Genomic DNA, 20,276 nt, shown 5'->3' on the forward strand with positions numbered 1-20,276 from the left:
GGGAAGGTGGGTGGGTAATCCTGATTGCAGATGCATTCCTATCGGACATCTACATTTATGGTAGGTACAAAACTGTACTATGTCCTTCAAGGATGCATCTGCAGTCCTTACAAATGGGTAGAATACCATAGCTAAACTAGGGGAGGAGGAAAAAAGTAGAGATTATGGTGTAGTTTAGATCCCGAGCAGGTTTTGCCACTGCTGTTTTGCAAGGGATCCTGAGTATAAAGGTAAATTGTAATGCTTGGCAAATGTATGCACGGAGGTCCAAGTAGCAACCTCTATAATGTCCTTGGTAGCCACTCCTCATAAGAAAGCTGTGGTAGTGGCTGTAGCCCTTGTGGAGTGAGGCCTGATGTGCTCTGGAGTTTTCTTTCCATGGTAGGAGTAACAAAATCTAATACAATTTCCTATCCATTTGGAGATTGTCCGTTTTGAAATAGGTTTTCCTTCCTTTCCTGTTGCATATGCTACCAGAAGCTGGTCAGTTTTTCTATTGGACTTGGTCCTGTCCAGGTAGTAGCGTAATTGCCTATGTACATCCAAGGTATGCAACAGTCTTTCTCCCCTGTTCTGTGGGTTGGGGAAGAATGTAGGTAGGTGGATAGCCTGGTTTAAAGACACTCTGGATACCACCTTAGGCATAAATGTGGGATTTGTTCTCATGGACACTATCTTGGTGGAAGATCAGGAAGGGTTGCACTGCCATTAATGCCTGTAGTTCAGAAAACCTTCTTGCTGAGGGGATTGCCAGTAGGAAAGCAGTCTTCCAGGATAAGTATTGTAATTCTGCTGTTGCTGCTGGTTCGAAAGGGGGAAGTGTCAATTTTTCTAACACAAAGTTCAAGTCCCATGCTGGCAATGGTGGTTTCCTGGGAGGTTTTACATTTTTAATTCCTCTCAGAAACTGTCTGAGCAGCGGATGAGAGAAGACAGGAGGATCCAAGCTGTATTCTGCTGAAATAGCTGATGCATGTATCTTGATGGAAGAGTAGGACAGGCCTGCATGGAAGAGCTCTGCCAAGTACTCCAGGATGTTGGCTATGTTTACTAGCGCCACGTCTTCTCCTTTTGCAGTACTCCAAATGAGATATCTTTTCCATTTTGCTGCATAATTTTTTCTTGTTGAAGGTCTGAGCCTCAAGGATTATGTCTTTAACCCTTTGGGATAAATCTGGGTTAATTGTCCTTATGTAATGTTCCAGGCAGTTAGCTGCAGAGTTTTCAGGTTTGGATGCAGGATGTTGTAGTTGTTCTGTGTTAACAGCAATGGGATCAGGGGCAATGTCCATATTTGTTTCCGAGACATGCTTCTCAGCAATGGGTACCAATGTTGTCTTGGCCAGTCTGGAGCTATCAGAATGATCCTTGGACGTTCCTCTTTGATCTTCAAAAGCACCTTGTGCATCAAAGGAAGTGGTGGGAATGCATAAGCAGTCAGGTTTTTCCAACTGAAAGATAGGGAGTCCACCTTCCAAGCAAGTGGGTGGTACGTCCTTGTGCACAATTTCTTTAGCTGGTGATTGAGTGGGGATGCAAACAAGTCTATTTGTGGTAATCTCCATTCTCTTGTGATGGCTTTGAAGATGTCCGGATGCAGCATCCATTCGTGGACATCTGTGGTAGTTCTGCTTAAAATGTCTGCTAGAATGTTTTCTTTTCCCGGTACAAAAATTGCTTGTAACTGAATGTTGTAACTCAGAGCCACATCCCATAGGTCCAGTGCCAGCCGGCATAGGGGATAGGAATGTGTGCCTCCCTGTTTGTTGATGTACCATATAACTGTGGTGTTGTCTGTCCTTATCATCAACTGACCTTCTTGGAGAAATGGTCTGAATGACTGGATTGCCAATTTTACTGCCAACATTTCCTTTAGATTTATGTGCAGGCGCAGCTGGTCTTGAGTCCATGAGCCTTGTATGCACTTGTCCAGCATGTGTGCCCCCCAACCGAGGTCTGAGGCGTCTGTCGTGATGGTTTGGCTTGGTTGACTGTTGCAGAAGGGCAATCCTTTGTTTGATTGACAGGCCCGAGTCCACCAAAGGAACTCTTGTTTCAGGCATGGGATTATTGGAATTTTGGTTTCTAGGCTGTGCTCGTGTTGAGACCACAAATTCTTTAGGTACCACTGTAGCTTTCTCATATGCAGTCTGGCATGAGGGACCAGAATTATGCAGGATGCCATGAAGCCTAGGGCTTGCAGTACTTTTCTTGCAGTTAGATGGTTCTGCTTTGTTAATGCCAAGAAGTAGAGAGGTAGTTGCTCTTGCTTTTCTGCAGTTAGGAATGCCATTTGTTTTGATGTGTCCAGCTCTGCACCCAGAAAAGTTATTCTTTGGGATGGAGTCAGCCTTGACTTTTTTATATTGACTGTATATCCCAGGGCTTGCAGTAGGTAAATGACTCTTTGTAAGTCTTCTGTTAGTTTGTTTTTGTTGTCCGCTTGAATCAGGCAGTCGTCCAGGTAGGGATAAATTTGGATCCCCTGAAGTCTGCAATGAGCAATTACTGATGCCAGGCATTTCGTGAACACTCTGGGCGCAGTAGATAAGCCAAAGGGCAATGCTGAGAATTGATAATGCTCTGATCCTGCAAGAAATCTGAGGTATCTAATGCAAATTGGTCGTATAGGGACGTGCAGGTATGCCTCCTTGAGATCTAGAGTTACCAGCCAAGACTCCTTGCCCAGCATGGGAAGAAGCTGCTGTAGGGTCAGCATTTTGAATTTTGATAGAAGCCTCGGTAGAAGGCAGGTTTTCGGCCGGGGGAAGAACCGCTTGCTCGGTTTCAGCCGAAACAGAGACACTCTTGGTTGGCTTAACCGCGGCTTCGGCCGAAACCGCGGACCGCGAGTGTCTGTCCTTTTCCCTGCATTTTTTGGTAATTTGTGAAGTCGGAGGGTCCGACGGCATGATATAAGCAAATTCAGAGCCGAAAAACTGTTCTGCAAATTCTGACCGACGTCTAAGCGTCCGTCGGTTAAAAGAAGCACAGGCTAGGCAAGCTGCTACGTCATGGTCTGGGCCTAAACAAGGTAAGCAGGAAGAGTGGAAATCTTTATGAGGTATTAGTTTCCCACAAGTTAAACAGTTATTCACTTTTTCTGACATCGGCTGAGGCAAGAAAGAGTCCCCAACGGGGTACTTAGCTTTTTAGAAGTCTTGATAGTATTCGGTATGAAATCTCTGGTTCTGACCGACCGGCACTTGCGAACAGCTTCTGCTTCGGGCGCCACGCAGCAAGAAAGACTGGGGAAGATGGCGTCTGCTGATGCCTTTATGCCCGAAAAACTGCAGCTATGACGTCGGGTGAAGTGCGACGCCAGCCGAAGCCAGACCCAGACTTTGGAATCCGGCCGACCGAAGGGCTGCCTGACGACAGGACTACCCATTTGTAAGGACTGCAGATGCATCCTTGAAGGACATCCCTACAGTCATGACTGCAACAGTGAAACACGATGAACATCTGGGAACATGAAACATTCTGGATAACCCATGCATTAATTTACCACCATGATTCCATTGTTAATCTGGGTAACAACAGGACCAAACACAAATTCAGAATTTAAAAGGACCATTCAAAATCTCACTTTAAATCCACAGAGAAATTCTGAGAATCTAACCAAGCATACCTTGTAAATACAAGAGCAGCAGCTGCATTTCTAGAAACTGTGTTTGCGACAATTCTTAATCACGTTCCGTAACCGGAGTCACATTAGAAACAATTTCATTTACATAACACTTCTATTCAGCAGGCTAAAATGCAACAAAGTCATCTAAAGGTACAGTTATGTAAACTTACCATAAATGTAGATGATAGAGTGTGTATTCACTGTGCAGTCATCACAAAGGGTTACCCCTGCCACGGCAGCCCTCGGCCAGCCCGAATATCAGAGGCTTAGTATTTCTGCATCAGTTGCTGTCTCTTCAGGACTGACGTCAGGTCGACAGTAATATAAAATAAGGCAGCCAACGCCATTACATCAGTTTTTCCTGCCCTGTCAGGAGCCCCAAGTGGGAGCCAGGATATGGTGGAAGAACCCCACCAGTAGAAAGTAAATACCAAAAAGTTCCTTGTAAGGAGAGAGAAAGAAGAGGGGGATGGAGGGAGGGAAACCAGGACTAAAACAGCGAATACACCAACATCTACATTTATGGTAAGTGTACAAAACTGCACTATGTTCTCCATGTTTCACTGTTGCAGTCATCACAATTGGGTTGATTCCCAAAGCTGAGGAAAAGGGTGGAGGCAGTCAAGGAGACTAGGGGCTGGCTAAAATGCCCTGCAAGACTGCAGTGGCAAAGCCTGCCCCGGATTTGGAGAAGATAGGCAGGTGGTAATGCTTGGTGAAAGTGTGAAAAGATGTCCTGGATGTCCAGGTGGCAGCCTCCAGCGTGTCCCTGGTGGAGACTCCTCTGAGGAAAGCGGCAGAGGTGGAGGCTGCTCTGGTAGAGTGACTCCTGACCCCCTTAGGGGGAAGTTTTCTGTGCTGCTTGTAACAGAAACGGATGCAGTGTGCTATCCATTTGGAAATGGTTTGGAGATGGCTTTGCCCTCTGCCCCTGCCACAAAGCTGAGCAGTAACTGATCAGACTTTCTGAATGATTTATTTCTGTTTAGATATAATCAGAGCTGTCTGTGCACATCTAAAGAGTGCAGGATCCTTTCCCCCTTGTATTGTGGGTAGGTGGGCAAATGAATGGATTGGTTGAGAAAGTACAGTTGTGTACACCTACCATAAATGTAGATGTTAGAGTGTCTTCACTGTTGCAGTCATAACTGTAGGGTGCTCCTGCCGGCAGGCAGCCCGAGGTCGGCCAGAATCCCAAAGTCTGGGTCCGGCCGGCTGTATACTAGTACCCTGACGTCAGTACGCTTTGGTACATAGCCCTCAGCCGACGCCATCTTCTCCAGCCTTTCTTGCCCTAGATGTCAGAAGTCCCCAACAAACCAAAAATGAATCCAACAAGGAAACACAAATACACCACAAAAAAGGAAAAGAGGGGATAGGAGGGAGGCAAACCCCGACTGCAACAGTGAAGACACTCGAACATCTACATTTATGGTAGGTGTACACAACTGTACTATGTTCTTCGTGTTTCACTGTTGCAGTCATAACTGTAGGGTGGAATCCCAAAGCAGTGTAAAAGGGGAGGAGGCTTTAGATAGAAGAAGGGGAGGCAAGAATACCCTGCAAGACAGCAGAGGCAAAGCCTGCCCTGGACTTAGAAAACAAGGGGAGATTGTAGTGCTTGAAAAAGTATGCACAGAACTCCAAGTGGCAGCTTCCAAGATATCCTTGGTAGGGACTCCTCTGAGGAAAGCTGTAGAAGTGGCAGCTGCTCTAGTAGAGTGACTTAATGGTACCTAGAAACTGTTTCCCATGATGAGTGTAACAAAATCTGATTCCATAAGCAATCCATTTGGAAATAGTTTGTTTAGAAATAGGTTTTCCAAGAGAACTGGAGGCAAAGGAAACAAACAATTGGTTAGACTTTCTGAAATCTTTAGTCTTGTCCAGGTAAAATCGTAACTGTCTGTGCACATCTAATGAATGCAAAATCCTTTCCCTTTGTTTTGAGGATTTGGAAAGAAAGTAGGAAGGTGAATTGTCTGATTTAAAGCCACTTTCAAATCACTTTAGGCATGAAAGTAGGATTGGTCCTCAAGGATACTCTGTCCTGATGGAAAATAAGGTATGGTTCCACAGCCATGAGAGCTTGCAACTCTGAGACCCTTCTGGCAGAGGTCAATGCTAACAAAAGAACAGTCTTCCAGGATAGAAACTTAATATCTGAAGATGCAGCAGGCTCAAAAGGAGGCAAAGTAAGTTTTTCTAAAACATAATTAAGATCCCAGGCAGGGACAGGAGGGGTCCTTGGAGGCCGCAAATTTTTAGCCCCTCTCAAGAACTGCTTCACCAAAGGATGAGAAAAAACAGGAGGATCAGAACTGAAATGCGCAGAGATAGCAGAAGCATGAATCTTAATGGAAGAAAAGGAAAGTCCTTTAGATAAAAGTTCCGAAAGGTAAAGTAAAATAGAAGAGAGATCAGGTACCTGTGGATCAGAACCTCGGTCCTGCATCCAAATAGAAAACCTCTTCCATTTAGAGGCATAGGATTTCCTAGTGCTAGGCCGTCTAGCTTCCAAAAGAACATCCAAAACTTGTTTGGGAAGACTAGAAGGAATCAAATTCCTTTGAAGAGCCAAGCTGCCAGGCAAAGGGTCTTGAGATTGGAATGTAGTAACTGACCCTGATGCTGGGACAGAAGCGAAGGGTTCAGTGGGAGAATCCAAGGAGGCCCCGAGAACAGGAGCTTTAAAGTTGGATACCAAAACTGTCGAGGCCAATTTGGAGCAATCAAGATGAGGAACTTGGGCTTGTCCTGTTTTATTTTCAGTAATACCCGAGGAAGTAGAGGAAGAGGAGGGAAGGCATAAGCTGAAAGGCTTCTCTAGCTGAAGGACAGGGCATCCACTCTCCAAGCTGCTTTGTGGAAGGACCTGGTGCAAAAGCGAGGCAGCTGATGATTGAGATGGGATGCAAACAGATCTGGGGACATCCCCAAACTGCAGAAATCCTGTTGAACAAGTTGGTGTCTAGCATCCATTCGTGAGTATCTGAAATGTTTCTGCTCAGGCTGTCTGCTAAGAGATTCTGTTTCCCTGGAATGAATTGAGCCTGGAGATGTAGATTCAAATTTAGAGCTGTGTCCCATAAACCCATAGCTAGTCTGCAAAGGGGGTATGAATGAGAACCCCCCTGCTTGTTGATGTACCACATGACCGTGGTGTTGTCTGTGCGAATTAGCAGAGGGCCTGGTTGTAGAAGATTCTTGAAGGCTAGAAGGGCGTTTTGAACTGCCAACATTTCCTTCAGATTGATGTGCCAGTGAAGATGGTCCTTTGTCCAGGTTCCCTGCTGGCAATTGTCTAGAAAGTGTGCTCCCCAAGCATAATCCGAGGCGTCCGTGGTTAGGATTCGAGTAGGTTGAGGAAGATGAAAAGGTTTTCCTTCGTTTGAAGTGCATGCCCTGGACCACCAGAGGAACTCCTTCTGAAGGCAGGGGATCAGAGGAATCAGAATATCCAGATCGTGGTAATGCTGTGACCATACACTTTTCAGATACCATTGAAGCTTTCTCATGTGAAGCCTTGCATTTGGAATCAACAGAATGCAGGAAGCCATGTAGTCCAGAGCCTGCAGGAATTTCCTTGCAGTGAGCTGAGAGAGTTGCCAAGGTGTTGAAAGTAGAAGCCAGCTGAATTTGTTTTTCTGGAGTGAGGAAGGCCCTTTGTAAGGTTGTATTTAAGAGGGCTCCCAAGAATACCATTTGTTGAGAAGGGATCAAATGTGACTTTATGTTCACTGAGAATCCCAGTAGGAGGAGAAGACGTTGAACAAAGTCCAGATGTTGAAGCAGAAGATCTTTGCTGTCTGCCTGAATAAGGCAGTCGTCCAAATAGGGGTAAATCTGGATCCCCTGAAGTCTGCAGTAAGCCACTACTGGTGCCATGCACTTGGTTAAGACTCTGGGCGCAGTAGATAAACCAAAGGGCAGAACAGAGAATTGAAAGTGCCTCGAACCTGCCTTGAACCTGAGGAATTTCCTGCGTTCTTGTCTGATGGGAATATGTAAATAGGCTTCCTTTAAGTCCAATGTCACCATCCAGGCGTCCTGAGAGAGCATTGGAATTAGCTGTTGCAGAGTAAGCATCTTGAACTTTGGAATTTCCAAAAAGGTGTTTAACACAGAAAGGTCCAGAATAGGTCTCCAAGAGTTTTGTTTTCTGGGAACCAGAAACAGTCTTGAATAAAACCCTTTTCCCATTTCCGAGAGTGGAACAGGCTCTATGGCTCTCATGGCCAGAAGAGCATCCACTTGAGTTAAGGCCTCTGACCATTGAAGTTTTGGCAGATCTGGCCAACCGTGAGTCCTTGGCAAAGTGTGAAAGTGGAATTTGTAACCTTTTAAAATCACGTCCAATACCCATCTGTCCTGGGTAATAGGAGTCCAATTTCTGTAAAAAAGAGACAGTTTTCCTCAGAGAGGGGCGTCCAGGTGAAGGGGTCCTGAAGCCCAACCGAGAGAGTCATTGAGTTTGCTTTCTTTGAGATTGGGATCTGTCTTCTCCCCTTCTAGGTGAAGAAGCAGTCCATTGTCTAGATCTGTAAGAGGCCTGGCCTTGACCACGACCTCTGGAGCGCCTATATCTTCCCCTTTGAGGCCTGTCAGACGTGGGAAAGGACCAATTTTTAAGAGGGCCAATTCCTGGAAAATCTAGGAGGCTGAACTTGCAAGAAATCTTTTACAGTCTGCATAGACTTTGCCTTTTCCTCCATCTTTTTAATAACTTCCTCAGCCTTAGATTCAAAAAGAACATCTTGTTGAACAGGGGCATCTAATAACTTGGCCTTAACCTGTTCAGGCAAACTTTGTTCACGAAGCCAGGCATGTCTCCTAATAACAGTACCAGAGGCAGCAGCCCTGCAAGAAGCATCCAAAGCATCAAAACCACAATGTAAGCTATGCTTGTTAACCTGTTCAGTAGCATGCAAAACATCCTGAAGTTCCTTATCCTCTGCACAAGCAGGAAGGGAAGCAAGCTTTTGCTTTAAAACAGACAAAAGAAATTGCTGATATTTAAACATATGAAACTGGCAATTTAAAGCCCTTACAGACAGGGTAGCAGAAGTATATACCTTTTTTCCCCACCTGTCTAAAGCACGAGAATCCTTCTCAGAGGGAATAGGATTTTTAGAAGTAGCAACCTTAGCAGCCTTAGAGCCCTGAGAAATAGTTTCAGGATCCAGAAGGGTTTTAAATAAAAATAAATGAGAGTCAGGAACCCTATAAAATCTATCAGGCTTAGAAGGAGCAGGAGGCATGGAATCGATTCAAATTAGCCTCAGAAAAAGCATCATCTACAATGTCCAAAACAGGAGGGATAGCTAAAGGCCTATGCTGAGGAAGAAGAAGAAATTCTCTAAGCCTCTTCTTGGAAGCAGAATATTCCTGTCCTTCCCAATGAAAATGTTCCCTCATCTCATGCAGGGTTTCCCCAAAGAAAAATCCTCAGGCGGAGAGGCCGAGGGTAAAGAGTCCTCAGCATCCGAATCCTCATAAGGGGGAAAGGAATAGTCCTGATCCGAGGAAGAAACAGAAGATACAGAAGCCTGGTCAGAGGAATCCAGAGTAACATCCTGTCGAGGCCTTTTCTCAGGAGGGGGGTGAGAACCCCTAATCATTGTAAGCAAATCTTCAGCCATCCTCAATAATTGCTTTTGTGTCTTGGAAGTGGATTCAGAAGCAGCTTGAGCTGGAACTTTAGACTTAACAGGAGTCTTTGTCTTTGCCTTTGAAATAGTAATGTGAGTAGGCCTGAAAACCCCCTCAGAAGCCGGTACCTGCACAGCGGTTCCGGACCCATCTGAAGGAGCGACGTCCGAAGGTCCTGCAGCAGTTAAAATAGTGGGCCTTGATGGCTCCCCATGGGAGTCCGTATCGGCCATCGGTACAGAAGTGGCGGACGACAGGGGCTGCAAAAGCGCCTCACTGACGACAGCCGAACCGGACGCTGGCTCCAGCTGCAACAAGTCCTGTTTGGACCTCGGCGGCCTGTCTTTGCGCTTCTTTTGGACTCCGGTAGTGTCAGACGACATTCTATAATTGAAGCGTCTGCCAAAATAATTTAAAGCCCAATCGTACCTGCGCTTGATAGTACGAGATTTGAACCTGGCACAGAACAGACAACAAGAAACGTCGTGGTCAGGGCCTAAGCAAGGTAGACAGTAAGAGTGGAAATCTTTATGAGGTATTTGTTTCCCACACGCTATACAATTATTAACTTTTTCTGACATCGGAGGAACAAGAAAAAGATTCCCAACGGGTACTTAGCTTTGAGAAGAGAAGTAAGAACTTCGGACCGACAACAACCAAATACGCTGTTCGATAATCGCCAACCAACGACTTGCGAGCTGCTTTCCACCGCACGGCAAGAAAGACTGGAGAAGATGGCGTCGGCTGAGGGCTATGTACCAAAGCGTACTGACGTCAGGGTACTAGCCTATACAGCCGACGCCGGACCCAGACTTTGGGATTCTGGCCGTCCTCGGGCTGCCTGCCGGCAGGAGCACCCTACAGTTATGGACTGCAACAGTGAAACACGAAGAACATCCACACTGGACACCGGTTTGGGCATGAAGGATGATTAGTCCTGAGGGACACCCTGTCAGTATGGAAGATGATGAAGGGCTCTACAGCCATGAGTGCTTGTAGCTCAGAGACTCTTCTGGAGTGATGGCCAGAAGAAAAAGCAGTCTTCCAGAAGAGAAATAACTCTGCTGAAGATGCTGGTTCAATGGGGGACAGGGTGAGCTTTTCCAACACAAAGTTTAGGTCCCACGCTGGGGTAGGTGCTCTTCTGGCTGGCCTCAAGTTGCTAGGCCCTCTTAGGAATGGATAGATCAAGGATGGGGCGCCAGGTTCCCTCCTTCCTGGGTAGCAGAAAAAGTCTGAAGTAGATACCTTGGCCTATCTGTTCTGCAGGAACATGCTCTACTGCCATCATAGAGAGCAGGGAAAAGACTTGCTTTTTCTCCTCTGCCCACTGGTTTGGAGGTAGATCTGGGAACCCTTTTGGGTTTGGAAAGGTGCAGAAAGAAAATCTGTATTCCTGGGACACTATGTTGAGGACCCAGTGGTCATTGGTAATGGTGGCCCAGGTGCTTGCGTGGAAGGAGAGTTTTTCTCCTGGGGCAAGTGCAAGTGGGAGAGGAGAGTCATTGTGAATTCTTACCATGAGGGGGTGCTTTTGAACTCCCTAGTTTTGAAGTGGAGGAACTCCTCTGTTTTGATCTCTGCATTCCCATGTGGCTGCTGTCTGGGGTGGGGGGGGTCTGCTTCCCCAGCGTCTGGGCTGAACTGTCCTGGAAGGGGCAGGAAAGGACCAGTGCTTGGAGGGGCAATGCCTGCTGAACCTGTGTGGCTGGACCTGTAGGAAATCCTTAACTGTTGGCATAGATTTAGCTTTTTTCTTCCATCTTTAAGACCTCCTCTGCCTTGGTGCCAAATAAGTTGTCTTTGATGCATCCAATAATTTGGATTCGACATGGTCTGGCCCTTAAGCCAAGCATGCCTTCCAAGGACAGAATCAGTGACTGCTGCCCTGCAAGAAACTTATAGGGTGTCAAAATCACAGTGTAAGGTGTGCTTAGTTACTTGACTTGCAGAATGTATCAACTCTTGTAACTCCAGATTCTGCACATACTGTGGTGGTGGTGCTGCAGTAGCATTGTCGCCTCACAGTAAGTTGTTGTCCTGTTAGATTCTCAGCTAGAGCATCTTCTGTGTGGAGACATGCATGAATGGGCATTTCTTCATTGAAGGTTGTGCGTCAGGTGCAGCAACTTGGCACGTAAAAATCTGCCAATCATTAGTGGACCGGAGTAGTAGTACAACCACCACCACCACAACAACCAAACACACTTGTTTGAGGAGTTCCATGGTATGTTGGTGAAGTTTTAGCATATGGAACTGAAAATGTAGTGCTCTGATAGCAAAAGTAGCAATGGTGTATACTTTTTTAGCCCATCTGTCTAGTGCACAGGAATCCCTATCTGAGGAGATGGGATTCTTAGCAGAGGTTGATTTAATTCCTTGAGGCCCTTGAGAAATTACCTCAGGGTCAGCAGTAGGATTTTTGAAAAGAAATTTGAGAGAGAGTCAGGGACTCTGTAATACTGGTCAGGCTTTCCGGGAGCAGGAGGGAGGGTGTCAGGAGTCAAACTGGATTCCAAGAAAACATTGTCCACAACATCCAGGACTGGGGGAATGGCCAAGGATCTGTGCTGTGGAAGATTCTCAGTCTCTTTTTAGACTGAGGGTAGTCATGACATTCCCACTGGAAATGCTCCCTTAAGGTATGAAGGGTTTCCCCAAAGGAATAAAGTCCTCGGGTGAGAGGCTGAAGGAATGGAGTCCTCTGCATTAGGATCCTCATAGGTAGAGAGGGGTTGCATGTCTTCAAATTCAGATGCATCGGAGTCATCAGACTCTTGTTCAGATAAAAACTACTGGGGGACAGATCTGTTTTTCTTTTGAAAGGGATAGCTTGGCTTCACCTGATCAGCATAAGGTCTTCCACCATTTTAAGCATTTGAGAATGAGGCAAGGAAGCAGGTGCTCGAGACTGAGTCAGTTTCTTGGGTGTGGGTCGTACTCAGTTTTCGAAAGAATGGTAGATGTAGATGTGAAAGAAGTCTGTGTCGAGAATCGGTAGTGCGAAGTACTTCCTCAGAAGCCGGTGCCTGCTCAGCGACTCCGGACCCATCCACGGTAGAGACATCCAAAGGATCCTTAGTCGATAGAGTATCACAGCATACCAGACTCAGAAACGGTCTCGGTAGCAGCCTGCTAATCCACAGAAGAGGGCATCAGGGACTGCAAAAGCGCCTCACTGAGGACCAGAGAACTGACTACTAGCTTAACAGAAGCGTCGTCGGCAGTTGGACCGGTGCGGTCTGTCTCGGTCTTCATCTTTACGTTTTTTAGGAAGATCTGCTGTCAGATGGCTTGCCAAAGCCATATCGGAATTAGAGGACAGAGCAAAAATATCTAGCTACAAGGGCCCGACAACATATAGTTCTATTGTTGAACAGAGCAAAAAAGCGACAGTGGGGGACGTCATGGTCTGGGCCTAAACAAGTGATGTAGTAGGAATGAAAATCTCAGTGTGGTATTTGCTTTCCACAGGCAAGGAAATTGTTAACTTTCTCCGACATCGGTTAGAGCAAGAAAAAATTATCCCCAACGGGGTACTTAGCTTTAGAAGACTTCAATTTCGGAAACAAAAAACTCAGGTAGTGGCCGACCGGCATTCATGCAAATTGCTTCTGCTTTGGGCTCCTCATCAAGAAAGACGTATGTAATGGTGTCTGCTGCCTTAATTCATAACACTGACAACCTGACGTGAGTCCTGGAGAGAGACAGCAACAGACACAGAAATACTAAGCCTCTGGTATTCGGGCCGACTTGAGGGCTACCCTGGCAGGGATGACCCAAATGCGATTACTGCTACAGTGAAAACCATGAACATCATTAACCATATACTTACATCTTTGAGAGGGAGGAAGCACCTAAAAATCCTTCAAATGACAATTTTGCTGACCCTTCACTTCTCCTTTATGATGGCACATAAGACATTCAAGGTATAGTGAACTCTTACATGTTTTCATGAGCAGCTTTCATGGCTTTTGCAGCAAAACCCATATTCTTTAGCACTTCAGTATTGGTGTTTGCATTCTCCAGTGCTTCTCTCTGGAATTCAATAGTTGATAATGTGCCATCTATCTGTGTGAGTTGTTTCTCATATCTCTTTTTGCGCTTTAGGGCTTGCAGAGCAGCTATGTAAAGATACAAGGAAAAAAACTGTCAGAAGGTACAAGGAAGTTTTTTCCCCAGTTAGTAATTATTAAAATATTTCAGAGTAAACAAATGTCACAAAAGATGCTGGCAGTGATGCAGATATTATGCACCAACACAGTAATTACAGAAAATGGATGAAAGGAAGTGATTAAGTCAGTTTTAAAGACCCAGTATTCCTTCCTCCCTTTGCACTTTTCATACTGCTACAGCACACTGCATGCTTACTTCTATAATTAATTTAAAATTCAAGACTCTCTCTCTCTCTGAAAGACCATCCTTTCTGCTAACAAAAAACAGACGTTTGACTACTGCTCACACATCTTGAGTTCTTAGCTAGTCACACAGGTACGTTAAAGCAGGGAACTGTTAGTGCACCACTGTTATGTTGCACTTGATGTTGTCCAAGTGACAGCACAGCATCTTACTACAGAACCCATGCTTACAGCCTTGGACAATATTTATTATATTACTGGCTGGCCTTTTTTTCTCTCGGGTAATTGGTTACACTTTTGCTGCAGCTCTCTCTGCTAAAATTTAGTTTGTTCCTCTCCTCTCTGCATACTTTTCTGCATTCTGTTTGCTGTGAAACAGAGTATCCAAGGAAACCTCACTACTTCTAAACAGCTCTACTATAACTGCAGTCTGGAGTAACATATCCCTTGTGCTTCCAAAGCATGCGTTAGGTTTTCAGTGGAACTATAAGCAGTTTTTATGTACTACGAGCATGTCTAACCTGCTGGTGTTGGCGCTTTTTCCTCCACTATGCTTCTTTCCCATCCCAGATTCCACCCCTCATGGCACTATATTTATAGGACCTGTTCTTCACCTAATACTACAACTACTTCCCACCCCTCAAAGGCATACACATCAATACAGACATACCTTGGGCAGAAGAAAACACCCAACTCCTAAACCATCAGTGTGCATTTAAGCACAAACTTTTTTTTCCTCTCTTACATTTGCTAATCAACCACACTGCCTAAAATGTACCATCAACCTCAATCAGCTATCTACTCCTAACCTTCCTACACTCATACCCCAGTGTTATAACTCCTCTCTGATATCTGCCTCTACAAAGCTAGATACTGTGCATCTCAATTACTTCATCTTTGCTCTTCCTGTTTTAATCTTACAATGCACCATACATCACTCATTCTTGTACACATTTCTCCCACTGTGCTCCACCTCTAACCATTCAAATCACTCCACTTCACCCCTAATCGCTTCCACTATATACAAAGACTCACCCCTAATCGCTTCCAGTATTTACAAAGACTCACCCAATCTTTACTTCAAATTATTAAACCCCATATCTCTAAAACTTTAGCAGAAGACAACCAGCCACAGGCAAAGCCTAAAATAATGGAGGGACAAAGGCCTAAAAATAAGGACATATATTAAATATTACTCTTACAAATTTAGAAAGTTGCTAGAACAACATGATTTGTGTTAGAAAGCATTTTATGTAGGATATGTAGTCAGAAACTTTTGAGGAACAGATGAAAATGAGGCAAAAATGTGGACATTTTGTGAAAATCTGGACAGTTAACAGGTATGCTAAACCTTGACACCTACCACACCAAAACAAAACGGCTACAGTTATATGAAAACAATCTTAGACACATCCTTCTCTCTCACCATTCTGTTGGGATATTCACCCCAACCCCAGCCCTTCCTTCCATACTGGCTCCCCAGCAGCCTCCAAAAACTCAACCCAAGCCAATTCCTCTCAGACTCAGTCTACTAGAGTCTCCTTCCAAAACAGGGAGCAATACACACCACTGTCACAAGCCATCAAAACCAAACTCATCCATCTCAAACTCATACAGTTTAATTTCCTTAAATACCCATAGCATCTACAATAAAATTTCAGAAGTCCATGCTTGGACATCCCATAACACACCAGACATTCTTGCCACAAACAAAACATGGCTAAAATACCATACTTTATACTTCCTTGTTATATCATCAGTTCTGAGAGTACTCTCAAATTCAATAAACAATTAACTCCCATCTTCCACCTTAAACTAAATAACCATAAGCAACTATGTATCATAGTATTCTATATACCCTCAGTACTAATGCTAAAACCCTAGAAAACATCCTAAACTGGATCTCGCATACAATTTCTAGTGAAAAAGAATCCTTGGTGACGTCAATTTTGACTGGTAGATTATGTCCACAAAACATCCATCAACTAGCCTATACCTATTTGGATTAACTAAATAGATTTCTTCCCCCACAGTATACAACTATCCCAAAACAGTGGCTCAGTTTGACAGGATACTGGTGTCCACTTTTACTTTCACCAAGTAGGTCTCCAGTGGTACACTCCAATTCCCTCAGTGATCACCTCCATGTATAAGCAAACAAACTTGGAACTATGTCAAGCAATTACTTAGAACTTCTCATAACCAGCAATTTTAACATCAATACATTTAACAGAATTCTAAGCTCTTTAATTGGTTTATCCTGAAAATTATACAATGATTCCCCCATCAATATTCCAAAACGTGCACGTTGATTGGTCAGTATGCCCGTTGTAAATCAGACTTTACTAATGGAAAAAGGTCCAGTGTTGGTGGTAGCTCAGGTGAATGTAAGAGAACAGGGCTTTATGGATATATACAGTACATATTATTTACATCTACTTACAAATCTTAATGCATTATAAGTTTAAGTATCCCCCGACTCTTACCACAACCATAACATTTTCTTCAGAATCTTTGTTAAAAGTCCATCTTTCAATGTATTTAAATTTAATCTCTTGTTCTATATAGTCCATGAAACAAATTACTCTGTCCGTTTACTTCATTTCTTCCCGTTTTCATGCACCATAACCAAATTCTATGTCCACATTTGCTCAAATTTTAACAATTTTTCACCCTATTATGTTTACATATTTTCCACAAATTATGAACGCTCTCACATTTTTTTCAAAAACACATGCTCAGTAGTTTCAAACGCTCCAAACTTATTACAAATTTTATCTTGCTATTTCCTGTATGGCATATTTCACTTAACTGGCAATTTTCTAATAGACCATCGCCATATAAAATCATTACATTCTTTAATCTTTTGATAGTTCTATCGTATTATGACTCTTTCCTCATCTACTTCTAAATCTTCCAACAGATGGACCTAATAAAATGCTTTCATAATATTCAAGTATAATTTCTTAATATATTGTTCTTGCCCATTCGTATTTTCCATAACACGAATTTGTTTTGGTACTCATTTCTTCACTTACAATGCTTTTACTTCTTTAACTTCCATTCCTTCCTATAATTCTTTGTATGTATAACATCGTATCGTTTCTATCAAGTTTTAATTTTCCTTCACAATTCCTTTTAATACCCTACATACAAATAAAGATGCTGCATGTACTACTGGGTTTATTAAACTCAAGCCGACTTGCTTTTCTTTCATACACAGAATCCCTCTCGTACACAGAATCCCTCTCTTGACTGGATTCAGTCTAGAGCCCCATATAAAAAATATAATCATTAGCTCCTTTTTCAAACATAAGAGGAATCATATAGATGTTGGCAACATAAGCAATTTTTCCTATTACCATGGTGTTCAACAAGTGTGCTTTTTTTCTATATGAAAATATAATTTCAAAAAAATAGTCATATCCTTTACTTGAGTACATTATCCCATTGTTATTGCCGGTATTCATTCCTTCCAATTATTCTTAATATATCTATACATTTTTCATTGATCTCAATACTCCCTAATATACCTTCAAAACCAAATCCTTTACTTTGTACTTAATTATTTTCATTTACTTCTTCTATCCATTCTTTATTTTTAACAATACAATATCATCCGCATAATTATTCTTTGGCAATTGTAAGCACTTCATCATTTTGTATCTACCACTACTTGACATTTTATTATTGATAATAAAATGGACGTTGCAGTGGTAGCATTGTTGCCTCACAGCAAGAGGTTCTCTGGTTCAATTCTTGGCTGGGATGCCTTCTGTGTGAAGTCTGCATGTCCTCCCGGCATTCGTGTGGGTTTTCTCCGGGTAATCTGGTTTCCACGAACCCTAGGGCTTGCAGTATTTCAAACTACTGGCCACCAGAAGCCAGCTATCAGACAGACCTGTTTTTCTGAAGTGGGTAATGCCATCTAGGAAGTTGTGTCCAAGCTTGCCCCCAGGAATACAACCTTGGCTGGGTACCAGTTGTGTTTTTCGTTGATAGTGTACCCCAAATGAACGGAGTAGGCTTTTTACAAAATGCCAGGTGCTGAAGCAGCAATTCCTGACTGTCCGCTTGACTCAGTCATCCACGTACAGGTAATTTCGGATATTTCTCTGCCTGCAGTATGCAATGGCTGGAGACAGGCATTTTGTGAATACCCTGGACACAGTAGATAAGCCAAAGTGAAGTGCAGAGAACTGATAAGGCACAGACCCTGCTCTGAAACGTAGATACTTCCAGCATGATTCCCTTATGGGTATATGCAGACAGGCTTCTTTTAAGTCTAGGGTGACTAACCAGGCATCCTTGGCTAACATAGAGAGAAGCTGTTGCAGGGTACGCATCTTGAATTTTGGTATCACCAATAAGGTGCTGAGAATTGAAAGATCTAGGATTGGGTGGCAAGAGCCCTCTTTCCCAGAGTACCAGGAATAGTCTGGAACAAGCTGAATAGCTCTGATATTCAGCAGGGAAAGTACTTGTTTTTCAGCCTCTGCCCACTGGTTTGGAGGAAGGTCTGGAAGCCTGCTTGGGGAGGCAGTGAATGGAATTAAAATTTGTACCCCTGGGATACAATGTTTAAGACCCATCAGTCCTGAGTGATGGACATCCAGTTTTTTTTTTTACATGAAGGGCAAGTTTTCCTCCTAGGGGAACAAGCAATTGAAGTTTTCCTCCTAGGGGAACAAGCAATTGAGTGCTTTTTCCATAAGGAGGTGGCTTACCACTCCCTGCTTTAGGAGTAGGGGCACTCCATTGCTTCAATCTCTGCATACCCGGAGACTGTAGCCTGGGTGGTTTGATTCCCCTGGGTCTTGTTTGGGAAGATCTGGAGGGGGCTGGGAAGGACCAGTGTTTTGAAAGGCAATGCCTACTGAATCTAGGGGGGGGGTGCACTTGTAGGAATTCTTTAACAGTTTGCATAGATTTAGCCTTTTCTTCCATCTTTTAAGGACTTCTGCTTTGGTGCCAAACAAACAGTCCTTATTCAAAAGAGCATGTAATAATTTAGATTTGACATGATCTGGCAAGGGCTGCTCCTTCAGCCAATCATGTCTTCAGTACAGAGGCAGTGACTGCTGCCCTGCAAGATGCTTCTAGTGTATCAAAGCCACACTGCAAAGTATGTTTACTTACTTGATTTGTAGAATGCATAAGTTTGTGCAGAAAATAAAGTACTGCAAGATCTGAAAAGGTTACCGCTTTTTGTTTAATAAGTTCCATAATATATTGTTGACATTTCAGCATGAGAAACTGGAAATTCAATGCCCTAATAGCAAAGAGTTGCAAAAGGTGTATATCTTCTTACCCACTCTGTCCAAAGCTCTGGAATCCCTGTCTGAGGGGGTAGGATTTTTGGCCGTAGTAGCCTTAGTACCTTTAGGTCCCTGGGACATGATCTCTGGGTCAGCAGTAGGATTCTTGAAAAGAAACTTATGAAAATCAGGTACTCTGTAGTACCTGTCTGGTTTCCTAGGGACAGGAGGTAAAGTGTCTGGGGTAAGACTGGATTCCATGAAAACATCATCCACAATATCCAGGTCAGAGGGTACAGCTGAAGGCCTGTACTGAGGCAACTCTAAAAATTCTCCAAGTCTCTTTTTGGACTGAGGATAGTCTTGGCATTCCCAGTGGAAATGCTCTCAAAGTATGCAAGGTTTCACCAAAAGAAAAATCCTCTGGCGGGGAGGCAGAGGGAAGGATTTCTCAGCATTTAAATCCTCATAGGCAGATAAGGGCAGGTCTTCATAGTCAGAAAGGTCAGAGTCATCAGACTCCTGGTCTGTAGAACCTAAAGGGAATTCTGTTCCTTGTTCTCTTAGCAGGGGAAGGCTGGCTTCCCATAATCAGCATAATGAGGTTTTCAGCCATTCTAAGCATTTGTTTTTGTGGCATGGGTGCCTGAGCATGCACTTTGATTTTCAGTTTTCTAGGCGTAGTGCATACTCTGGACCCAAGAAACTTTGTAGTTTTGGTTAAAAAGGAAGTCTGTTTGACTCGAAATATCGGTGGGATGAAAAACACTCAGAAGCCAGTGCCTGCACAGTGGCTCCGGACTCATTCAAGGTAGAGACATTTGCAGGTTCCCTAGTCGAAGATGCATCTCGCTGCATACCGGACTCTGAATGGGTCTCAGCAGAGGTCTGCAAATCCATAGAAGCAGGCATCAGGGGTTGCGAAAGCACCTTACCAAGTACCGGTCTGTGCAGTCTGTCTCTGTCTTTAACCTTATGTTCTTTCGAAAGACTGGTAGTCTGATGGCTTACAGAAGTCATTTCAGAGTACGGAGATAGAGAGTGAAAGTATTTATATTTAGTGACAATAAGGGCCCGATGACAAATAGTGCAGGCGTTGAACAAAGTGCAAAACCGACAGCGAGATGCATCATGATCTGGGCCCAAATAGGTGATGCAGTAAGAAAGAAAATCTGAGGTATTTGCTTTCCACAGGCAATACAACTGTTAACTTTCTGCCATAGGATAGAGCAAGAAAACGGATCCCCAACAGGGTACTTCGCTTTAGAAGACTTCAGGATTATTCAACTCAAAAATGAGAATTCGGAAAGGCCAACCAGCACTTGCGAACTGCTTCTGCTTTGGGCTTCCGCAGCAAGAAAGACTGATTTAATTGTG

At 43.9% G+C, this 20,276-nt stretch overlaps 1 protein-coding gene across 1 annotated transcript in view; it reads right to left on the minus strand.

The window, feature by feature from the left end:
- The window catches only part of CHMP4B (charged multivesicular body protein 4B), a 147,397-nt gene that overhangs the window by 108,619 nt on the left and 18,502 nt on the right, over positions 1 to 20,276 (minus strand). Inside the window, exon 2 of the mRNA XM_044089010.1 lies at positions 13,229 to 13,407. Coding sequence (XP_043944945.1) covers positions 13,229 to 13,407 — 179 coding nt within the window. The remainder of the gene's footprint in view (positions 1 to 13,228; positions 13,408 to 20,276) is intronic.

This window comes from Protopterus annectens, chromosome 12.part0 (genome assembly GCF_019279795.1).
Source record: "Protopterus annectens isolate FY-2018-M chromosome 12.part0, PAN1.0, whole genome shotgun sequence".
NCBI classification, from domain to species: Eukaryota; Metazoa; Chordata; order Ceratodontiformes; family Protopteridae; genus Protopterus; species Protopterus annectens.